The 19,950-nt window shown below is 39.7% G+C and overlaps 2 protein-coding genes across 4 annotated transcripts in view; both read right to left on the reverse strand.

Annotated features, from left to right (window-relative positions):
* The window catches only part of inpp5b (inositol polyphosphate-5-phosphatase B), a 31,416-nt gene extending 29,232 nt beyond the window's left edge, over nt 1-2,184 (reverse strand). For 2 of the 3 annotated variants that reach the window (XM_017708249.2, XM_017708248.2), the window contains exons 1-2: nt 1,878-2,184; nt 847-926 (exon numbers count right to left, since the gene is read on the reverse strand). In XM_017708249.2, the coding sequence (XP_017563738.1) occupies nt 847-926; nt 1,878-1,934 (137 nt within the window). In that variant the 5' untranslated portion in view covers nt 1,935-2,184. Of the gene's footprint in view, nt 1-846; nt 931-1,877 lie in introns of all 3 variants that reach the window. The other variant, XM_037537240.1, reaches the window with a different exon arrangement.
* A 3,424-nt stretch (nt 2,185-5,608) lies between these two features.
* LOC119263037 (salivary glue protein Sgs-3) lies at nt 5,609-9,861 on the reverse strand. Its single transcript, XM_037536696.1, has 8 exons — nt 9,811-9,861; nt 7,957-8,226; nt 7,765-7,790; nt 7,570-7,668; nt 7,271-7,433; nt 7,009-7,082; nt 6,706-6,801; nt 5,609-5,912 (listed from the first exon to the last, which is right to left on the reverse strand). The coding sequence occupies exons 1-8, from the start codon at nt 9,833-9,835 to the stop codon at nt 5,655-5,657; spliced, it is 1,011 nt and encodes a 336-aa protein (XP_037392593.1). The 5' UTR covers nt 9,836-9,861; the 3' UTR covers nt 5,609-5,654.
* Nucleotides 9,862-19,950: the final 10,089 nt, after the last annotated feature.

Here is a 19,950-nt window from a genome sequence, read left to right on the forward strand (position 1 = left end):
ATCCCAAACAAGGGATGCATTACTGACATCAGTGTTGGTACTGAGCTATAAACCTATAAATAATGCACTGAAAACTCACAAATAACCACTCAGTGTGTCTACCTAATTCATCCCAGGCAAGAAGCAGAGATGAAGAATAAATGAGCAGCTAAACATGATTGTCAGACAAATCAAAGAACTGGTGCTCTGGATGTTATGTAGCACATTATTTCATATGGGGGTGTAACAATTCATCATGACATTGTGAGCCCACTGTGCAAAACTGTGCACCATGGAGGATGGATTTTCTATTACTTATTAATCTAATGTAACGGCACTGTTTGAATGCCAAAGTCTGCAAATAATCAGCACCAATCGCACTACAGCATGTTCACCTCACACCGCCTTGCCCTGATCTCATTAGTTAAGTGTGCAACAGTCATCATTTTGCATCATTCAAATGTTGCTCATACAAATATCATGGGAATAACCAGACTGCACCCAGTATTGTAGATCAAATCAACCTGTTAGCTGAATGTATAATTACTCCCCTGTTATGATGCACTGTGACCCTGGAGAATACACTGTCTGTGAGAAAGTCTGTGAATCTTTTGTCTAGATCTCTGTATTCATGGCTCCTAAAATGTGGTCTTAATCTTTAAAGACATAATAATAGAGAACAACGGTCTTATTTAATCAATGCTCAATACATCACAGCCATATATTTTTCAGGGTCATAACTTGCCATTCGCTTGTACCACATTCAATAATTTACATATGCATCTGGTATTAACATTTAAGCCTTTTAAAACTCCTTATTAACTTCCCATAATGAGAAAGTGCAGTTTATAACTGTAAATGCCTTACGCGTGTTCCTTGATATGCTCCACCAGACCCAAGAGTCTGCTCTCAGTCCCATTATCCAGCAGCAGGAGACACTGAACAGCATGTGTAAGGTAGTCAGTTAAAGAGGTCTACACGTTTATAATGGCAATGTGCTTACAGAAGAAAGTATTTCTAGATGTCAGCGAGCTCTTATATGCTGACACTGAACTAAAATGTTATTTTAAATGTTGTATAAGAGAGACCTCATGTGGAGAAATCTTGCAAGACATTGTCTGCCTTTGGCAGCGGCTTGATGTGAAAATGTTAATTCCCGAGAAACTTAAAGGCTCACATTCCTCTACAGCGATGGAGATGGGAACCAGGGGCAACAATGTCTTCAACGCAAATACAGCCAATATAGCAAATATATTTTATTTTCTATCCAAAACGACCAGTGAATCTACACATGCCTCTTGAGGTTAAGATGTTAATAAAGATAAAATAGTGAATAAAAAATAACAATTAATTTTTTGGGACTATTTTGCCTTACAACACTCTGCATGTACCCATCTGCTATGGACAGATTACAATATATGGATTCAAATACATTTGAAGCCAAAACTTTACCAAAAGCTGTCATATTACAATGTGTAAGACACCAGACATCAGTTCAAAACCATGGCCATGTAATACACAGCTATCTGTGTGGGAACTTTCAGAGGCATTAAACTCTTCATACGTCTGGCTCCTATCACCACCTCTGTGAATAATAATACTGACTCGGCAAGTTTCTCTAAAACGGAGCATTTTACACCAAAACATTGCATGACTTTGTTTACAAACCATTTAATTATGTAATTAAATAAATAAAAAATCAGTGGAGTTCCTCTTTAACCTCTGAGGCAGTCAGGTCCTCGGCCTGCGAGTTGCTGCTGATGTGGAACATTTCTGCTGAAGTCGCTTCAAGAGTTGTTAACAGTTAGCTAGTTAGCTAACGACAGACACAGAGAAATATACGGCACGAAAGTAAGTTTCAATGCCGCAGATAACCGACTACATTAGAAGTAGGATACTATGAGGCAGTTTTCTCCGTCGTCCAAAGTCTCTTGAATCGCCACAGACTGATCCATTTCGGGCGAGCACTCCCAGACGGGACCGTTAGTTAACTTAGCTTAACGTGACTAGCGTGTCAAGAAGAAGAGGAAACAAAACTTGGCTAGAAACCCACGGGAAGACGACACATTCTCATCTCCGAAGCCTTCAGTAACTTTACACATTCCGCCTGCGCAGGGCAAGAATAAAACGTGCTACATTTAGTCTCGCTCCGCAGTCAAACACGACTCCCATTTTCCAGCTGTGCTCTGGGTGCTCCTCCGTGGCACTGGCTGCCTACGTCACGCAAACTGGGAGTGTTTTTCCCTTTAATGGCACTGATTTGTGACCTGCTCACAGGGTCATGTGTAAATTAATGAATGTTTTATAATGAATTATTATTTAATGAATTTGTGATGGTTTTTAAAAAGTGTGGAAGCGTAGGAGTAGATGAAAACATGCAATGCTTAATCGGTGGGTGTTTGTTGCTCCGTGGGGTAGGAGTGTGCATGTGCGTGTTATTTATTTATTTATTTATTTAGCACTTCAGCAGTAGCAAAAAAAATTACAAAAAATAAAAATCCAGCGTAGGGGTAACGCGGGAGGACACGGCATGCCAGGAGGGTAGACACGTCCACACTGTAACTAACCCTCCTCGGTTACAGCTACTCTAATTAACTACAAGCTAAACCACCCATTGACAACAGCAGTCACAAAAACAGACCTCTTTAACCAGGAGTCTGCCATGCTCCGAGAGCCGCTTTGCATGGCCACACCCCCTAAGCACCGGAGCCTGTAGTGGTCGCCACACATCCCTGTCATCTAGCGGGCACTCGACCACCAGCTCCATGACTACCCTCTCCATCGGTGTGCTGGAGTGGAGAGACTGAGTGCTGCATCCTCCTACTGGGTTGGATACATAACTTCTCACAGCTCACAACATCAAGTCAAGGGCTACTGGGAGCAATGACATCAGCAACAACACTCCTCTCAGCCGCCTTTTGCTTTTTCTGTTGTCCAGTGTGTCACTGATGCTAGCGAAGGTGCTGCTCATTTGTGCCGCCTTTGAGAATGCATCCACCAGTACTGCCGCTACATATTACGCTGGCGGCTTCACTCACAAAAAGCCATGGTGCCCTCAACCCAACAGTGCACCCCTGGAGATCCACGAACCAGCTTTGATGCCACGTGTTCAGCTTCTCCCATGCTGGCTGGTTCTCTCATGGGGAATAAAGCCTACACTTCCAGGGCGTCCTGACTCTCTGCCACAGCTCTGCCACTAGCCACCACAACCCTTGCCAGCCCCAGCCGGCATGAGGAAGTCCAAGCCCTGTTGACTTCATCATCTTCCCCACCCAGCTGCCTCGCTCTCGACTGGCTGGACCCATCAGGGAGGGTGCAGGCGAAGCTCTCAGTACACCCTGCCTAAGGCCTCTTCGCCATCTGCCTGTTGTTTCGACTTTTTCCATCTCCCACTCCTGACACCACCTTAGCATAGGCGTAGTACAAGACACAGAAAACATTCCGCGTATGTGCAATGCTCTTTTATTTTGAGCAGGCACTTCAACAGCAGCAAGAAATGCCCAGGCCAGCCCTAACCTGTAACAAACGACAAGGACGGGGTAATGTGGGAGGACCCAACATCTGTGAATGATAGACACTTCCAACACATTGTAACCCACCTTCTTTGGTGACGATTACTCTTATTAAAAACAAACTAAACTCGGGGAATAAAACAACAGTAGTCATAACAAACTGACCTTTTTAAACCACTTGCATGGCCACATCCCCTAATCTCCTCATGGCCATGCAGAGCCTTCTGAATGCTAAAGTGTTTAGAATTCGCCATAGTGAGGGCATTTCTCTCACTGTAATCAACATTTAACAAAATGTATTAAATACCAAATTTATTTTTGTGAGATACTGATAAATATAAGATCATTAAGCCTATACAAGATATTTAACAATAAGTATCATGATTTTTAGGTTTTTAGCAAACCATTTGGAGCAAATATAATATTACAGCATAACAGTAGTGCCCCATTTAAAGAGTTTTATCCTGTCTTTAATCAAATTAAATGCAGTATTCAATTGCACTTTCTATTAAAAAAAATAAGTGAAAATAAATGAGTTACTTGTTGAATTTTTTATTGACAAAAAGTTTGATTGTGTTGCATTTAAGAGCCCACTGAGCCTGTCTGAAATGATACAATACAATAAATATTTCTGCTCTGACAGAATTAGAGTACATACACAATATTGTGAAAGGTACTCAATAAATGGTACTGGTAAAGACTGAATGATGTATTGCAGCATACAGCCTAGGCACTATGCATCTATATACACACTTAGTAATCAGTGATAATGCTGTAGGAAAAAGGAGTTTTAGCATTATATAAACATAAATACACATATAAAACTAAACATACAAACAAGTACAAATGTTATCAATGATTGTTTAATTTGTACAATGAACTGTAGACATTGTTTGTACAAGCTTACAGTGCAGAAAATGCACAAAAATAAAGCTTTTTGGTTTTTGAGTTTAAGCTAAAAATCCATTGCTACATTCTTTGACTTTGTTTCAAATATTGTTTTGATGACATGTGACTAGTATTATAGCTTTAAAGTGCATGTTCCCTTTTTGTTTGGTTGTCAGTCCTGCGTAGAAATGCCATTTTCACTATACTGTCAGGCAGCCATAACCCATATGAGCGCATGGGTATTAACACCTGATTGGAAGCCAGGTGTCTTCTGATTATTCTTTAGGTTTTGATTGTCTGCCTTTGAAAAAATAAGAAAGGCTGTCCTCCAGGATTTCATGAAACTAATTGTCTCCACAACTCCACAACAGCAGACAAGATATGAAAAAGGAAGTTCAAATGGAAGTAAACCATTTGCTACAAAAACAAGCATCACTGCTTCACTGCAATATGGCCATGTCAAACAGTAAGCATGTGAAAACTAAATCATTCAGCATGTATCTGTATGTAACAGGAGGAGATTTGCCAGGCTAGGCCATGGCTCACGCTGCGCTGGTTATAGCTTAATGTACGGAATATATATGTTAAACTGTATGTAGTTAAATCATAGCATTTTCTCATTTTCTGTATATTCTCTCTTTATATAGATTTCTATAGACAGAGTGCAAACAAGCTTTATTTGACATGCACTTACATACATGTCACATACTCACAAAAACAGAAAAAGTGATGCACTGAATTTACTTGATTCACATGTATACATAATTTCCACAGACACACACACACACACACACACCACTGCTGCAGGGACAAAACATCATATTTAGTCATTTTTTGCCTGTTGGCCTTTTGGCCTTTATATTGTGTGTAAATTTCATGATGAATGGACCAACAGACCCTCGGCCCTGAGGGAGAAGCAGCTTAGAAAATGGATGAATGGATGGACCAACAGAAATGGCCTAAAATCACTTGGAAAAAAGTCTGGTTCCATTGACATACATTAAAAGTAAAGTATTTGCCATTTTGGAGATATGAGGTTTTGTTCCGACAACGGTGATCTATATGTTATATGTTATAGATGTATATACACACACATCCATATGTGTGTGTGTGTGTGTGTGTGTTGTAGTTACTTTGTGCTAATGTAATCACATTATTCAATGCACACATACTCACATACACATCCATACACACATACATGCATACGTAGTTTTATAAAGTCTTCCTGCAGTGTTCTACAGCTGATGCTGACGTTTGTTGGGTACATGAGGCCTGTTATGCTGAACTATCCATGCTTATTATCCAAAGGAACAATGAACAGGCCATTAGCAGCATTGGAGAGAACAGCCCTCTGGTGGCAGAGCTGGGCATGTTCACTGCACCGGTTAGCTTCAGGCAAGAGGCCGTAGTAGTAGCATTACAGCACTCTAAGAAGCAGGTAGACGTTGCAGACGAGCAAGCAGTCTCTTTGCTGCAGTCCTCACTGCATCCTCCTGTCCAGGTCACCACTGTTCCACTTGTCGCCTTTTTTAGCTGAGAGAAGGAAAAAACAGGGTAGATTTTCATATGTAAATGTTGCTGTACTTCTACAGTGGATGAGAAATAGAATGAGAAAGTATCCAGTCAGTAAAACTACTTGAGTATCGAGTCCACTATAGATATGCAGCATAGGAACAGAAGTTTATTAGGCACTAATCTTCTCTGTTATGTTCAAAATGAGAAGTGTGAGCAACAGCAAAGCAATCCAGTTGTTGAACCAACATAACAGTATGGAATGAAATTTGAAAGACTAAATTGGAACACTGAACTTCTTAGGTATATTTCAGCTCTGAGTTACTTTTTGAATGAGACACAATATTGGGCAGCAAATTAGAACAGAGCTCATTTAAATGTCTCAGTCTTAAGTATATGGGGAAAAAACAGTCTGTTTATTCTAAGGGATAAATTGATGCTGGAGATAGTCATGTAAAATTAATTGTGACTGTTTTTTGTCAGTTAAATAAAAGAACAATCTTTTTATACATCTATATGACCTTTAAGTGCATATAACTGAATAAATGGGACTTGCTACTACCCACTGCTGGCAAGCAATATGTCACAGTAGATCAGGGGTAGGGAAATCCTGGAAGGACAGATACCTGTTTGGTGATTTTCCTATTCAAGAGAACCTGATACAACTCAGCTAGTTACCAGGTTTAATGGGTGTTCTACAGTAGGCAATTCACCAATGCCCTCGGTTCCCCACCCCCAATTATCATTCTAGTTACCTCAAATCTTTTCTTCATTACTACTGTAATAGAATTTACATAGAAGTGTGATTTCTTACCATACAGTAGTTCTGGGTAGGAGAACACAGCACCACATTTGTATTGCCTTGATAGCAGGTGTCCCCGTTGCAGCTGATCTTATGACACTTCTTGCCCTGTTGAGAGTAAAGATACAAACATAAAAAAGTAGTGAATGTAGCCCATATATTGAATGAGTACCCGTATTCTGTAGCATCTTGCTATACTTTTAAGCCTTATTTTAGTCGTATCACTTTGAGTATAATGCTTCCTTCAAACATTAAAATGTCCTTTTTCCTGTTTTAGTGAGCTAGTGAGCTAAACCACTCTTTGTTCATTCTTACATTGGTTGGAGCAGTGGTGGTTACAGTTGTGGTAGCCTTAGTAGTAGTGGTGGTGGACTGTGTTGTAGAAGTCACTGATTAAAGGAAAAAGAGACAAGAACTGATAGTTTATAGTTTATAGTTGATAGTTTAGAGCAGGTCTTCAGTACACAACCACCATGCACTAAAGGAATATTCAAAAATAAACCTCTGTGACATCAGATACATATTTATGAAACATCCTGGCAAGAGCAGAACAAGAAAAAAGTGGGATTAGCAGTACTTGACATCATGGTGACGTTCAGCAGGTTAGTGATGGTAGCATAAAGGCAGGTCTCCGAGCTACAACAGTCAACAGAGCAGTTGATCTGAGATGCATTGGTACAGAAAGTGGAGCAGTTTGCAGCGCAGTTCGTCGAATATCTCATGGTGTCATATATCCTCAACTTAAACATCAAAGAATATTAGTCAGTACATTTCAAAATAAATCCACAGTTTATGGTACAGTATGAAATTGCCATGAAAGTCATAATAAATGTGTAAAAGTTAATACTTAATTAAAATACAGATACATTCATATACCTCACAGTATTTGTCACTTGCTGGGCAGAGGGTGGCGTTGGTATTCTTGAATGTATGGTGGCATGTTGTATGGTTACAGGTGAAAATTCGACAATAAAGCTGTGAAAATTCAGATGAAAAACCAAATCAACACCCACATTTCTGAACATACTGCTGATTGTTCAGGCCCAAAGCCAACAGGTTGCTAATACTCACATTTGACGTGTTTGTACTGTTTGAATCTGCAAACCAGAAGAAAATTTAATTGGGTAAATATCAACTTTATTTATTTACTTTATATCTTTATATACTTTTGTCCAATAGTGTTTTTTATACATTTACACCTTTGTTTTAAACTTGTGAATAATCAGATTCCCACTGTACTGTTTCCTTTCTGTAATCCATTACCTGTGCTTAGAGCTGTCCCATTTGTAGTGATGGTGACATTGTTGGTCATGGTGACATTGAGGGTTGTGTTGGTCATGGACATTGTGCTAACAGTATTTGGTGAAGTGAAGGTTGAAGTCTGAGTAGAGAGTGTGGTTATAGAAGTGGGTACATCAGTTGCTGTGTTAATCTCTGTCATGACTGAAGATGTTGGGTCAGAGGAGACCGTGGAAGTCTCTCCCCTTACACATGAGGGCAAACTCATTTGCAATAATAGAAAAAGTAGGAAGCCTGCTGGGAAAAGAAAGAGATGGTCAAAATGTATATGCGCCTTCCTTCTTTATATTTTATTTCGGTTCAACTGGCCGTTAGGTACGAGTACAAGTTATTGAGATCTGGGCTCTGGGGTTTTCAGCCCAGTGTCCTAAGACCACCAGCAGTTTCCAGATTTTCTTTTGTCTTGTTTTCTTTTTTCTGTAACAGTTTCTTGACAGCTACATATCCTCAAAATGGAAGAATAGATAGAAAAACTGATGATTTTTTCAGATCTGAAGAAAGAGTGGAGCCTTATTTTGTACTACCTCTCAACAATAAAAGCTTTAAATGATGTTTGTGCAAACAGTATTCTATCTGAATCATTCTACCAAATTGGTTCAAAGTCAAAATTCAAAACATACTTTTTTCACACTTAACTGACTTGGAATTTGGACTAAAATATTTTTTGTGTTGAGTGACACTATACCTTAATTATCTTTAATTTATTACAATAAACAATTAAACATTACATTTTGTCAGTATGAAACAATTAAAACAACAAAAACACCACTGAAATGTTACCCAACATTTCAGTAGTGACTGTTTTGTTAGTGAAATTTTTAGCTCTATTTGAGCATAACTCAAAAACACCAGCCATGACTAGAAAACACGGCTTTGAATAGTTGGGCACACCTAAAATCATAATCTTTTTCATTAAAACACAAAAAGTTTTCTTAACCACTGAACATGTGTGTTTAGATAGTGACAATGCTTAATGTTATACACTGATTTTCAGAGTTTGGGGTAAGTGATAACCCCTTAAATGGCCAAAGTTTTATTATACACTTCTATAACCTAAGCATAGCTCAGCCAGTTTGCACTGAGGTCCTTATATTTACTGAATAATAAGCCTAGGATTTAATGAAGATGATGCCTTAGGCTTAAACAGATCATACCAATGTAATACCTTGTAAATGTTTACAATCTGAGTATTTAATTATTTATTTATTTATTTAGGACTGCAGATCCACATCCTTTAATAATTTTTTTATCTTGTTTTGGAAATTTGTTTTCTTGCAAGTGTAGAAATGTCAAATTAGTGGTCAATTTGAGTGACTATTAACTAAATGAATTTTGCCTGGAATATATATATATATATATATATATATATATATAGACATACATACATATATATATATATACATATATATATATATATATATACACAGATACACACATATATGTGTGTGTGTGTGTGTATGTATTTATACATACTGAAGAACCTTTGATAAAGTATTATAAGAGAACTAATTGTTTGAATTTATTTATTGCTTCACAACCACCATTCTCATAGTGAAATGTTGCCAGAGTAGAGAGTGCTATGAATGTGTTCTGTCACATGTAATCCAACCCAGGATTCTCCTCAGGAATAAGCTCATAAAATTGCCATGTATCAAATATCCTATTGTTTAATTTATAAAAGCACACTGTCACTCATACTTGCTGAATTTTTATACACACATATAATAGAAGGAATAATTTATATGCATTCTTTTGTGTAAACATCTTTTGTGTTTTTTTTTTTTGTAATAGATGTTAATAGCAGTTTCAGAAGGTTACCTTTTGAGCAGGAGCTTGAGCCCATACTTTTCTTTGGATGTAGACTGTAATGTTTTCTGTGGCTGTCTGCAAATACACAGCCAAATTACAGTTAGTTCAGAAAACTGTCATGTTCATTCTAAAATTTGCTCTCTCAGTGACTGCACATATCTTTGTTAGTTATTATATAAAGGAAAAAAATGAAAACAATAAACAAAGCATTTCAATTGGCTGTAAATATAAACTCCGTGTCAGGAGAAGGTTGCTGTGAAAGTGGAATCACATCACCTTTGCATATTCAAAACAGACAAGCAACACAATCCATCAATCCATCTAGAAAATTTTCCATTTTTATTAATAAGCAACTTGTTTCACAAGTCTCAATAGAAAAATGACTTCTGAAAATTCTCATTTTTCTTCTAGTTTCATCACCACGTTAATGTTAAAGTTAGATTTCAGTATTTTTTATTGCTGTTGCATGACAATATGCTTATTTGTTGTTCCTTTGGTCTACAAAGAGGGATGCTATTAAAGGTCATGTATCACCATGTACTGTTGCAATGAACAGGTCTCATGTTGGTTGAGTAAAACGTGCAGCTTCAGTGAGCTCTGAATACACATGAAAGTAACTGTGCTCCCAAGTCTATGGGTGTATTTGTTTGGGGACTTAGGATCCAACCTATGCTGTTGTCATTAATAATTAAAAAGCAGATCTGATACAACAAATCATGAATTCATACACAGAAAGCTACTGGACGATATTTCATATCCATAGCTACCATAATGGCTAGCTTTCAGTGGGACCTGTTGCTCACACACAATTAACAACTTGTTTGTTCTCAGAGAATCTCTTGGGTAAAAGTGCGAAGCACAGCTCGTTACACCTACTCTCCAGAGGAACATGCATAACCCCTTCAGGAAACTATACTGGAAACTACCATCGATCAACAGGTCCTCTGAAATACACTCTCTGTCTTTCTGTTTCTCTCTCTGCCGCTCTCTCGGCTTCGTATTTGAAAAGCATCTTGTTCATATTCAGCATTTCATGATTATTTAGCTTCAGTTAAGGAAGAGAAAAATATATATTGAATATTTAAGGTCAATTAAAGGGTGTAATTGAAGGATTTCATTTCAAAGTGCATTACAGCCCACTTTCAAAACTTTTCATGATATATATGTTGTTGGCAGTGAGCTTTATACATACAAGAAATATCAGAGAAAAAATTAGAAAAATACAAATATGCTTTCCTTTTTACATCAGTTACTTTTCTTTGCAAAAATGTGTTATACTCAAATTTGTTACAAACAGATATACAGCCTTTTGGAACAAAACACTTCACTTATATAGTTTCACACAACTGCCTTTTAGGCAAACATGGTAAAATTATGGAAAATAATTACAATGTATATGGACAAATGCACTGTACATGCAACATACAGTTAAATCTCATTATAAAAAGCTGAACTCCCTGTGGACTTTTTAAGATGAGTGATTTTATTATTTTATTGTATGATCCTCAACAATTTGACTGAGAATAAATATGTCTCTCATCATCAGTTTAGATTGTCTGGTGTGTTGATTATTCCTACTTCTACTGTAGCACCTGTTAGCAGCTATTTGGCAGCATCAAGATGGAAATCTCTAAGCACTTACTCACATCCAACACAGCACAAAGTTACAGTACTGTAATTTCTATGAATAAAATGAATACAGCAAAGTTGTACTTACTTTTATCCAGAATGAAGGAAAGTGATGTTTTGCCTGAGAATGACAGCTGCAGCTGAAGTGAAGAGCGTCTGGCGCAATGCCCTTCTCTCTCTCTCCTCACTCTCTTCTCTCCTCTGCCCTCTCTCCAATCCTGCTGCTGTCTCCCTGCTGACACCACAACAGAGGTGGTCTAATTAGTGGAAACTTTGAGCAGCTTGCCACCCTGATTGCACGCCTTGCCGGGAGGGGAGGGACAAAATTTGGATGGCTAGAGCAACTGGCCCACTCAGATGAAGAGACAGCACTGTTCTACAGTGACCAAATCACAAATGCTTTAATTAAAACATGTTTCCATTATGAGCCACGTGAGTCCACTGTCATGCAGCTATTCACGTCATGTGATTAAAAGGCTTCTTGATATGTTTTTTAAAGAGCTTCTGGACCATTTAAATATGATTAACATTGCAAATTATCCTAGTACTGGATTAGTGTGACTAATTACCATATTATTAGTGTTACTGGATTACTTTGTACTGTTAGACAGGACAATATTGTAATCATCCTAATTGACTCTGATGGCTCTATCTGTGCTTCTTTCATGACTTTGCAGTATAAATGTTAAATTTTTTTAATAGAATCATACTGTACTGAGAACATCTTTAAAATGTACCAATATATGCACTTAATCTACCTCAGTGAGGCCTTGAAGAGGAGAGCACATGTCAGCTGGAGCTGAAGGGACAACAAACAGCCTCCCCCTCCACCCTCAAATAACATGGTTGGTCAAGATTATTGTATTATTTTATTTAATTTGTCATTTTTTAAGCAAAGCAAGAATTTCAAAGTTGTACAACTAAAACAAAAGTGACATAGTGTTTAATAAATCAAAATTATGTCTCTAATATTCAATTAAAATATGTTCACATTACTCTTGGGGCCTAACTCATCTACTAGTCTATGTGGTTTAATGGTCCTATCATCCCAAAGAAGAGTAAAAATAATAAAAATGAACATGCATGTTTTCCTTTGGACTATGTTGTATATATATATATATATATATATATATATATATATATATATATATATATATATAGTGTTTTCTGGAAACTCATTACCATGCATATCTCGCATCACAGTTCACATCCAGAGCCCACTATGATTACTGATTGAACTTAGAGTAGTTTCTGATCAAAGGAAAAAAGAGGTATGAGAGGCCTAGCAAGCATGCTGTGAAATTAATCTTTTTAAATTATAATTTTGCAGTGTGAGATTTTAATGCTGCAGAACTCAATGACACAAACAGGAAAACATTTTTCTAAACTATGCACTGTGAAGGCTATGGATCATGAAGACAATTCTGCTCCTCTGAAGTTTGTCTACAGAAGAATGCAAATTATTTTGCAGTGGGTAATGGAGGCATGCCAAACAAGGGTGAAAAAAGGGATATGGACATGAGTGGCTTAATTTATGTAAGGCTGTGAGATGCAAAAGCAGACCAGGTTGGTTCAGAGTGTAAGAGTAAAATTAAAGTAAGAGTGAATATAATGTTTATATATGGAGCCAGTACAGTCATTGGAACTGTTGTTGCATTTGTAGCTCAAGTGCTGGTGAAACAACAGTTGTATGCACTTGTTTTGCAATCCCACCATTCAAAAAGGAAGACAAATTATCATGTTTTAATACTGTCTAAAATTAATTTGCTACATTGCTTATAACCTTTTTCTAGTTCTATAGGGTTCTCTGCATTTTAGGTTCACCTTTGATAAGGCAAACATGAAAGCTCTGTGTCCTGAACAATGTATAACACATCCATGAAGATGAGATTTTGTAAGAAAAACTTGAGAAACTATGAGAAACTGTACATTCTTTTTGGGCTTTATTTTAGTACCTTACTCAGTCAGGAATATAGATTATATAAATAAATTGAAGGGGGGAATGGGGGACATATATCAAAAGCAAAAACAAATAATCCAGCGCTGTGGAAAATGTTTTGTTTCCAAAAATTTGGTTATGAATTTACATGCTGTACTCCTGCAATTGTTTGCTCCATATCTCTCATTTCCATAATCTCTGTGGTACTGGATTGCATTAAAACCAAAATCAAATCAGCTGTACAATGGCCCTAGGCAAATTCAGAGATGTTTATTCATATGCCTTTATGTACCTCTGACTGAAGGTAAACTATACGACTTCGGAAAAAAAGCGGACTCATCTTTTCTGATTTACTGACAAACTGAAAAAATTAACCGCTAAATTAAAAGTTTCTTTGTTTAGTGGTGTGTGATGCATGGTTGCATGTTTTGATGACTAATCAGCAGTACTGGTCCTCACAGAAAAACAAATTACTTGTGGTCATCATTTTTTTTACTTGGTAATGTCATTAAGTGAAAGAACAATGATTAAATTTTAATAACATCTTCCAAAACGAGTGGTGATCAGTAATGAAGTAAATGTAATCGGTTACTGTACTTAAATAGTTTTTTGTGTATCTGTACATTACTGTTCTGTACAAGTATTTCCATTTTGGGTGACTTTTTACATTTACTACATTTCAAAGTAAAATATCTTACTTTTTCCTCCTCTACATTATGCAAAATCTGTTGTTCCTTTTGGCTCATGTGTGTATAAAAACCTAACATGCATCCATCCATCCATCATCGTTGACCGCTAGGCCAGACAGGGTTGCGGTAGCAGTTGGGAGAGCAGAGAATCCCAGATGATCCTGTCCCCCGCAACTTCCTCCAGCTCATTCCCGGGGACCCCAAGCCACTCCCAGGCCAACTTGGAGACATAATCCCTCCAGTGGGTCCTAGGACAACCCCTAGGACAACTGGGGTCTTGTCCCGGTAGGCCATGCCTGGAACACCCCCACCGGGAGGCTTCCAGGCGGCATCCGGATCAGATGCCCGAACCACCTCAGCTGGCTCCTCTCAATGCGGAGGAGTAGCGGCTCTACTCTGAACTCCTCCCGGACCGAGCTCCTCACTCTATCGCATAGCATGTAGCCCGCCACCCGACGAAGAAACCTCATTTCCGCCGCTTGTATTCGCGATCTCATTCTTTCAGTCATTACCCACAGCTCATGACCATAGGTGAGGGTTGGGATGTAGATCGACTGGTAAACAGAGAGCTTCACCTTTTGGCTCAACTCAACCGCATTACTGCTGCCCTCTTCCCGTCACTCGTGAACAAGACCCCAAGATACTTAAACTCCTCCATCCCCTTACCTGGAGTGGGCATGCCATCCTTTTCTGGGCCAAGATCATGGACTCAGACTTGGAGGTGCTGATCCGCATACCAACCGCTTCACACTCAGCTGCAAACCACTCCAGCGAGCGCTGGAGGCATCCATGTGATTCCGCCAAAAGAACAACATCATCTGCAAATAGCAGAGATGCCACCCTCTGGCCTCCACACATAATGCCCTCCTGATCCCGGCTGCGCCCTGACACTCTGTCCATGAATATCACGAACAAGAGTGGAGACAGAGCACAACCCTGGCGGAGTCCAATGCTAACAGTGAAGGAGTCTGACTTAATGCCGAGTATACGACACAGCTCTCACTCCGGGAGTACAGAGATTGGATAGCCCAGAGTAGTAGCCCCGGCACCCCATACTCCCAGAGGACCTCCCACAAGATATCTCGAGGAACACGGTAATAAGTTGGCAAACTCCCATGCCCCCTCAACAATCTGTGAGAGGGTGAAAAGCTGATTCATTGTTCCATGGCCGGGACGGAATCCACATTGTTCCTCCTCAATCTGAAGTTCAACTATCGGTCGGAGTCTCCTTTCCAGCACCTTTGCATAGACTTTTGCTGGGAGGCTGAGCAGTGTGATACCCCGATAATTGGCACACACACTCCGGCCCCCTTTTTAAAAATAGGGACCCCCACCCCAGTCTGCCAGTCCAAGGGTACTGTTCCCAAGGTCCATGCAATATTGCAGAGGCGTGTTAGCCATGACAGCCCCACAATATCCAGAGCCTTAAGCATTTCTGGACGAATCTCATTCACCCCCAGTGCCTTGCCACTGAGGAGCTTACCAACTACCTCAGTGACCTCCACCATGGAAATGGAACTTGACACCCCAGAAGCCTCTGGCCCTGACTCCTGTGAGGGAGGCACATCTCCCGGATTAAGAAGTTCCTCAAAGTGCTCCTTCCACCGACCGACAATATCCTTATTCGAAGTCAGAGTTTCTCCACCCTTGCCGAATACAGCTTGGGCGCAGCCACCCTGACCACTCCTGAGTCGCCTGACAGTTGTCCAGATCCTCTTTGAGGCCGAACAAAAGTTTTTTTCCAAGGCCTCACCAAACTCCTCCCATGCCCTGGATTTTGCTTCTGCCACCATTGCAGCTGCCACCTTTTTAGCCTGTCGGTACATATCAGCTGAATCGGGAGTCTTTTGGGCCAACCAGTCCCTAAAGGCCTCTTTCTTCAGCTTGACGGCCTCTCTCACCACCGATGTCCACCAGGAGGTTCGTGGGTTACCGCCCCGACAGGCACCCACAAGCTTTTGGCCACAGCTACGCCTGGAAGCTTCCACAATGGAGGTTTTGAACAGGGTTCATTCAGACTCCATGTCCCCTACCTCCTCCGGGACATGAGAAAAGCTCTCCCGGAGGTGGGAGTTGAAATCATTCCGAACAGGGGCCTCTGACATTCGTTCCCACCACACCCTCACTATTCGCTTGGGCCTACCAGATCTGACCATCAGTCTTCCCTGCCATCTGATCCAACTCACCACCAGATGGTGATCAGTTGACAGCTCAGCACCTCTCTTCACCCTAGTGTCCAGAACATATGGTCCCAAGTCAGATGAAATGACAACAAAGTCGATCATTGACCTTTGACCCAAGGAGCTCTGGTACCATGTACACTTATGAACATCCTTGTGTTCGAACTTGGTGTTCATTATGGACAATCCATGCCTGGCACAGAAGTCCAATAACAATTCACCATTCGGGTTTAGATCGGGCAGGCCATTCTTCCCAGTCAAGCCTCTCCAGGTCTCCCAGTCATTGCCAATGTGAGCATTGAAGTCCCCCAGTAGGACTATGGAGTCTGTAGGCAGAACCCTTACCAGAACCACTTGCTCCAAGAAGGCTGAATACTCTGACCTGTTGTTTGGTGCATAAGCACAGACAACAGTCAAAGTTTTCCTCTCTGCGATTTTAATTCGCATTGAGGCAACTCTCTCGTCCACCGGGACAAACTCCAACTGCATGGTCACTAGCTGGGGACTTGTGAGTATCCCCACTCCCGCCCGGCGCCTCTCACCCTGTGCAACCCTGTGTTGGAGAGAGACCAACCTCTATCCAGGAGTTTGGTTCCAGAGCAGACTCTGTGGGTGGAGGTGAGCCCAACTATATCTAGTTGGTACCTCTCAACCTCCTGCACAAGTTCCGGCTCCTTCCCCCCCAGTGAGGTTACATTCCATGTACCAAGAGCTAGTTTCTGCTGCAGGGGCCTAGGCCACCTAGGGCCTCCCCGCAATCTCCCACTGCCAATATGGCACTGCACTGCTCCCCCATGCTGGGCCTTGCGGGTGGTGGGCCCACATGGCCTCCCCACGTTGTCTCTTCGGGTTGAGCCCGGCCAGGTTACATGGGCTGCCTGGCCACCAGGCACTCGCCGTGGAACACTACCCCCAGGCCTGGCTCCAGGGGTAGGTCCCAGTGACCCTTTCCCGGGCAGGGTACACGATTTTTTGTACACGATATGCATGGGGAACTTTGGATTGTGTTAGTCTGGGTCTTCACTCCAGACCTGTTCACCCTGGAAGACCCTACCAGGAGCATATCGCTTCCAACGACTTAGCTTTGAAGATCCCTAGACCACACAAAACATAACATGGCAAAACAAAATAAGTGTGAAGTAAGTGCACCAATCAGGGCACAGCGCGCACTTTGTTTTGAGCATGTTGGACCTGTTGGACATACCAACCCATAGCAAGCGTACAGTTTAACGTCAATGCAACAGCGTAATATTTTGGTAGTGCCTTTTCCAACATAAATGATGGAAGCAATCACTGGCTGCAACCTAACTTTTTGTAAATAGACAACAATATTAAAATATGTACACAGATGCAGTTGTGAGTGGCATGTGTCTTTTTTCTGAATTCATACAGACACTTTCATTTTATAGTAAATTTGTTTTTGCTGGTTTATGTTTATGAACAGAGACCTGCAGATGCAATATAGTAAATGAAAACTCATTTGTGAACCTGTGTTTAAATTACGTTTTTATTAAACTTAAACTTGTAACTAAGAACAAATAAATCTTAAACCGAAACTTTGCTTGTTTACAAAAAAGTTATTTCAAAGCCACTCAGTTCTACCTAATGTAAATCGTTTGCCTTCAGTGTTTTTGATCATTTTAATAGACTTCAGTGTTCAGACTAATTAATGACATTCTAATAAAAGACTGGTTTACCAAGAGTGAGACTAGAGTATTTTCACCTAAAATCTTGTTATCTTAAAGTCTTGTTATCTTGTTACCTTAAAATCTTAAAGTCTTGTTACAAAAATGGTAATAGGACATTAGAGTCATAATTAATTGCTTAGTCCTTTTCTTTCAATACTTAAGTACATTTGAAGGCAAATACTTTTGTACTTTTACTCAAGTGAAGGTCTAAAGAGAGGAACTTTTAATTTTACTGAAGTAATATTTTACCTTGGGTATCTCTACTTTAACTTAAGTACAGGATTTGTGTACTTCATCCACCATTGTCCAAAACAATACTTAAGTGTATCAACAAATTGAAATCACTTACAGCTTCACTGTGTTAGTTTTTAAAAACTGAACAATATAGCATTGCTGAGACAGGAGAAAAAAAATATGATGTGCATGCACTGCTGAGAGTCACCCTGTATAGCCTGAGATTATCATTTACATTAAGAGGCATCAAGTCAGATTTTAAGGACGTTTTTGGACCAAGTCATACATCTTTACTGACTGATGTTACACACACAGGCTCAAAAAAGCTCTAGCTTGATGTTTAGATCTCAAAACATTACATACAAACATACTGAAGAAGATATGATGACAATAGCAGACAAGTCACTCAGATCCTTAGAAGACATCTCCTTCACTAAGTTTTGACCGAGTTCTCTTTGAATCCTTTTGAACTTGAAATCATGAAAATAATCTGCTCTGGAAAAGGGCCTGAAGCACAAACAATGTTACAAAGTGTTCTTCTACATACAGTACAATAACATGCATACAATAACATATTTCCACCAGGGGGGTCCCCAATTCCCCAAAACCTGAATAGTGTAGCGTTCATGAAAAGGTTGTGAATCTGTTGCCACCTAAAAAAATCTGGAAAAAATGCTCAGAATGTAAGGTCAGTATGTTATGTGTACTTTAACTGGAACTCACTATACTTGAACATTGAGCATTAAGCTGCTAATGTCTGTTTATCTGTACTGGACACCTTACCATCTCTCAATATGATTTTCACACCAGACCTGGTTTACCTCAACATACTGTACACTTCCACATAAGTATTGGGCGTTTGGCCATTCACTCAATTGCCTTAAGAGGAAATGTAAAAAACAAAGGCTTTTTAAAAAAAGTACTTACAATTGATCTACAGTGTTACCTTATTGAGATATATTTTCAATATTATGCAAGCATATATCATGTACTTAAGAACAGTGATCACCATTTGTCACTCAGAACATAAGATAAACACAGACTGAATATTATTCATTCAGAATTACAGGAAAAGCAGAGCCTTGTGATCAAGATGAAACAGGTGACCGAAGAGAACAAATGCCTATCTATGAAGGTATTATTTGAATACAGTGAATGGTTTATGGCCTGCTCTGTCCCTGTAGGCAAACAATACAGAGTGGGTGGAGAAAGAGGCATGCTCTGTGTTTCTCCTGGGTTTCTCTGGGGCTTCTCCTGGAAGATTCAATACAACGAAACAACAGCATCTGGCTTTGGCTGTATGAGCTTAATGAAGCCCCTGAGAAAGAACCCTCAGCTCAGTGTGTTTACTTGTAAGATGACGTTAGACCATGCCCATTCTGAACACCACAGAAACACTGTACAAGCAGGATACTTAATTTTTTATTTATTTGTAACCACAGATAATCCAAGACCAGTTGGACATTTTTAAGTATTTATACAATTAACAATTAAATAAACTGTAAATGAATATAAAATAAACAGAAAATAAATGACAGCACATTGGAAGAAGAATGCTATGGTAAAATTTTTCTGCTAATGTTGACCATTGTCTGTTTTACCCTGCTGATGGCAAACAGCACATCGTCATTTAAACTCTACGGTTAAACCCAGTAGTGCTGTCTGAGGACTCACGTTTCACTTGAGGACCTAATATGACAATAATAATCTTTTTTAGTGAAACCATGTTTCACTAGGGGCTCAAACAATATGTGTGTTCAAACAATAGACTTACATCTGGTATTTGCCAT

Source organism: Pygocentrus nattereri, chromosome 3, assembly GCF_015220715.1.
Source record: "Pygocentrus nattereri isolate fPygNat1 chromosome 3, fPygNat1.pri, whole genome shotgun sequence".
Taxonomy (NCBI): Eukaryota; Metazoa; Chordata; class Actinopteri; order Characiformes; family Serrasalmidae; genus Pygocentrus; species Pygocentrus nattereri.